The sequence below is a fragment of the Penaeus monodon genome, chromosome 34 (assembly GCF_015228065.2).
Source record: "Penaeus monodon isolate SGIC_2016 chromosome 34, NSTDA_Pmon_1, whole genome shotgun sequence".
NCBI classification, from domain to species: Eukaryota; Metazoa; Arthropoda; class Malacostraca; order Decapoda; family Penaeidae; genus Penaeus; species Penaeus monodon.
Genome location: NC_051419.1, coordinates 20,501,726 through 20,503,687, shown reverse-complemented (window position 1 = coordinate 20,503,687; position 1,962 = coordinate 20,501,726). Strand labels below are relative to the sequence as shown.

Below are 1,962 nucleotides of genomic sequence, written 5' to 3'. Positions count from 1 at the left end.
ATGATTCGCATGATATTCATTTACGCTTTGATATCTAGTACTCATGGATGACTCGTTAACTCTACATATCATGGCATTTTTTATATCCACATGTAGTATAAAGTGCAAACTAGACCTAGAAAATAATGCATAACTCCCAATTTTATTTGATCGTGGACTTCGACAACTGAATTCATCCTTATCATAGCCCACCTTCCACTCCCTGTCCCACAGGAACCGCATGTTGGGCGTGACGGGCACCACTTGGGAAAACATGGGCGACATGCGCTGGGAGCTGGTGGGCTGCCTGGCGCTGGCGTGGGTGATCGTGGGCGCGTGTCTGGCCAAGGGCGTGAAGAGCTCCGGAAAGGTCGTCTACTTCACCGCCCTCTTTCCCCTACTTCGTGCTAGTCATCCTCTTCATCAGGGGTAAGTCCTTCTGTTTTACCGAGTAATAAAAACTGAGGGTCTTTTTCAAGTCCCGAGTCAACTTACGCGTTTTTTTTTATAGAATGTTGCTTCCATAAACCATTTTGTATAGCGCAGGCTTTGTTGGAAATCGTAAGAAGTGGGGAATGGCTAAGACAACGTTCCTCCTTTTATAATGCCTTCAGCTTGTGAATTAGAATGTGGGAACTCCAATGCTTAAGTTTAAGGGATGAAAATAAAATCCAACATTTTAGAATATAACGAAATATTTTTCAAGGTTTACCTCGAACCAACAAATTTTGTCCATTTGAAAGGTAACAAGTTTCCCATAGCTGTCATTAAACAAGGGATTACCCACCGACGGTAAAGAGAGCCATCCTTTGAGCTGAAACACTAGACTGCGACTTTCTCGATTCGATGATCGTTTAGTTTTAGTAATATCTTCCCTGCACTTGAGTACATGGGTGGTACTTTACATGAACAATGACTGGAAATCTTGTCGATTAGGGAAGAGTCATTTTAACAGAAGATATCCTGCCATCTATTGGCTGGACACAAACTATCATGACTGGAATGAGATTCATGGAAGTTCGCCTTTCTTTTATTATGGATTTTTATCGTTGTTTAATGTCTTCACATCGAAATAAAAGCTTTCCTTAAAGTTTTTGTTATTTGGGAACAAATTCTGTTTTGGTCGTGTAGACAAGGAGGAAACACGTGAAATTAAAGAACTCTAGGGAATATTACAGAAACTCGGATCACCAACAGCCTAGGTAAAAAGTAGAAGGTCCGAGGTATTAGAACACTGAAAGTTGAGGTTTAATTCCATAGCAGATGAGACCCGTGTTTTGATAGTTTTGATAATATAGCAGCAGGAATACTAATACTGATTGCAATAGAAATGCCCCCTCTAATCCAGCCCGATCTCCAATCCCCTCCTTAACCGAATCCTATCACTCAGGCGTGACTCTCGAGGGCGCGTACAAGGGCGTAGAGTTCTACCTGCTGCGCCCCAACATCTCCCGCCTGGGGGAGATTGAGGTGTGGAACGACGCCGCCACGCAGATCTTCTACTCGCTCGGGTCGTCCTTCGGAGGCCTCATCACCCTCGCCTCCTACAACAAGTTCAAGAATAATTGCATGAGGTAAGAGTTGTTGGTCGGTAGCTGGATACGCGTGATTGTTTTTTGCCGTTTTTGATATGTTCTTGTTTTAAATTGGGTATTATAATCATGTAAAAAATAAAGATGAAAACGACTCCTCCCCTCTCCTCCCTCAGAGACGCCATCATCATCGCCTTCGCCAACTGCTCGACGTCCGTGTTCGCCGGCTTCGTCATCTTCAGTATTCTGGGCTTCCTGGCGACGGAGCTCGGCGTGGAGGTGCAGGACGTCGTGTCTTCGGGCTCCGGCCTGGCCTTCGTCGTGTACCCTGCCGCCGTGACGCGCATGCCCGTGCCCCCCCTCTGGGCCATCCTCTTCTTCGCCATGTTGATCACGCTCGGACTCGACTCGCAGGTGAGACGACGTCGTCCTCCTCCTCCCCCTTTCACAT

At 45.9% G+C, this 1,962-nt stretch overlaps 1 protein-coding gene across 1 annotated transcript in view; it reads left to right on the top strand.

The window, feature by feature from the left end:
• Window positions 1-1,962, top strand: part of LOC119594642 (sodium- and chloride-dependent glycine transporter 2-like) — a gene marked incomplete at its 5' end in the record, with an annotated part of 8,913 nt that overhangs the window by 3,991 nt on the left and 2,960 nt on the right. The window contains 4 exon segments of the mRNA XM_037943691.1: window positions 214-367; window positions 369-408; window positions 1,370-1,553; window positions 1,688-1,925. Coding sequence (XP_037799619.1) covers window positions 214-367; window positions 369-408; window positions 1,370-1,553; window positions 1,688-1,925 — 616 coding nt within the window.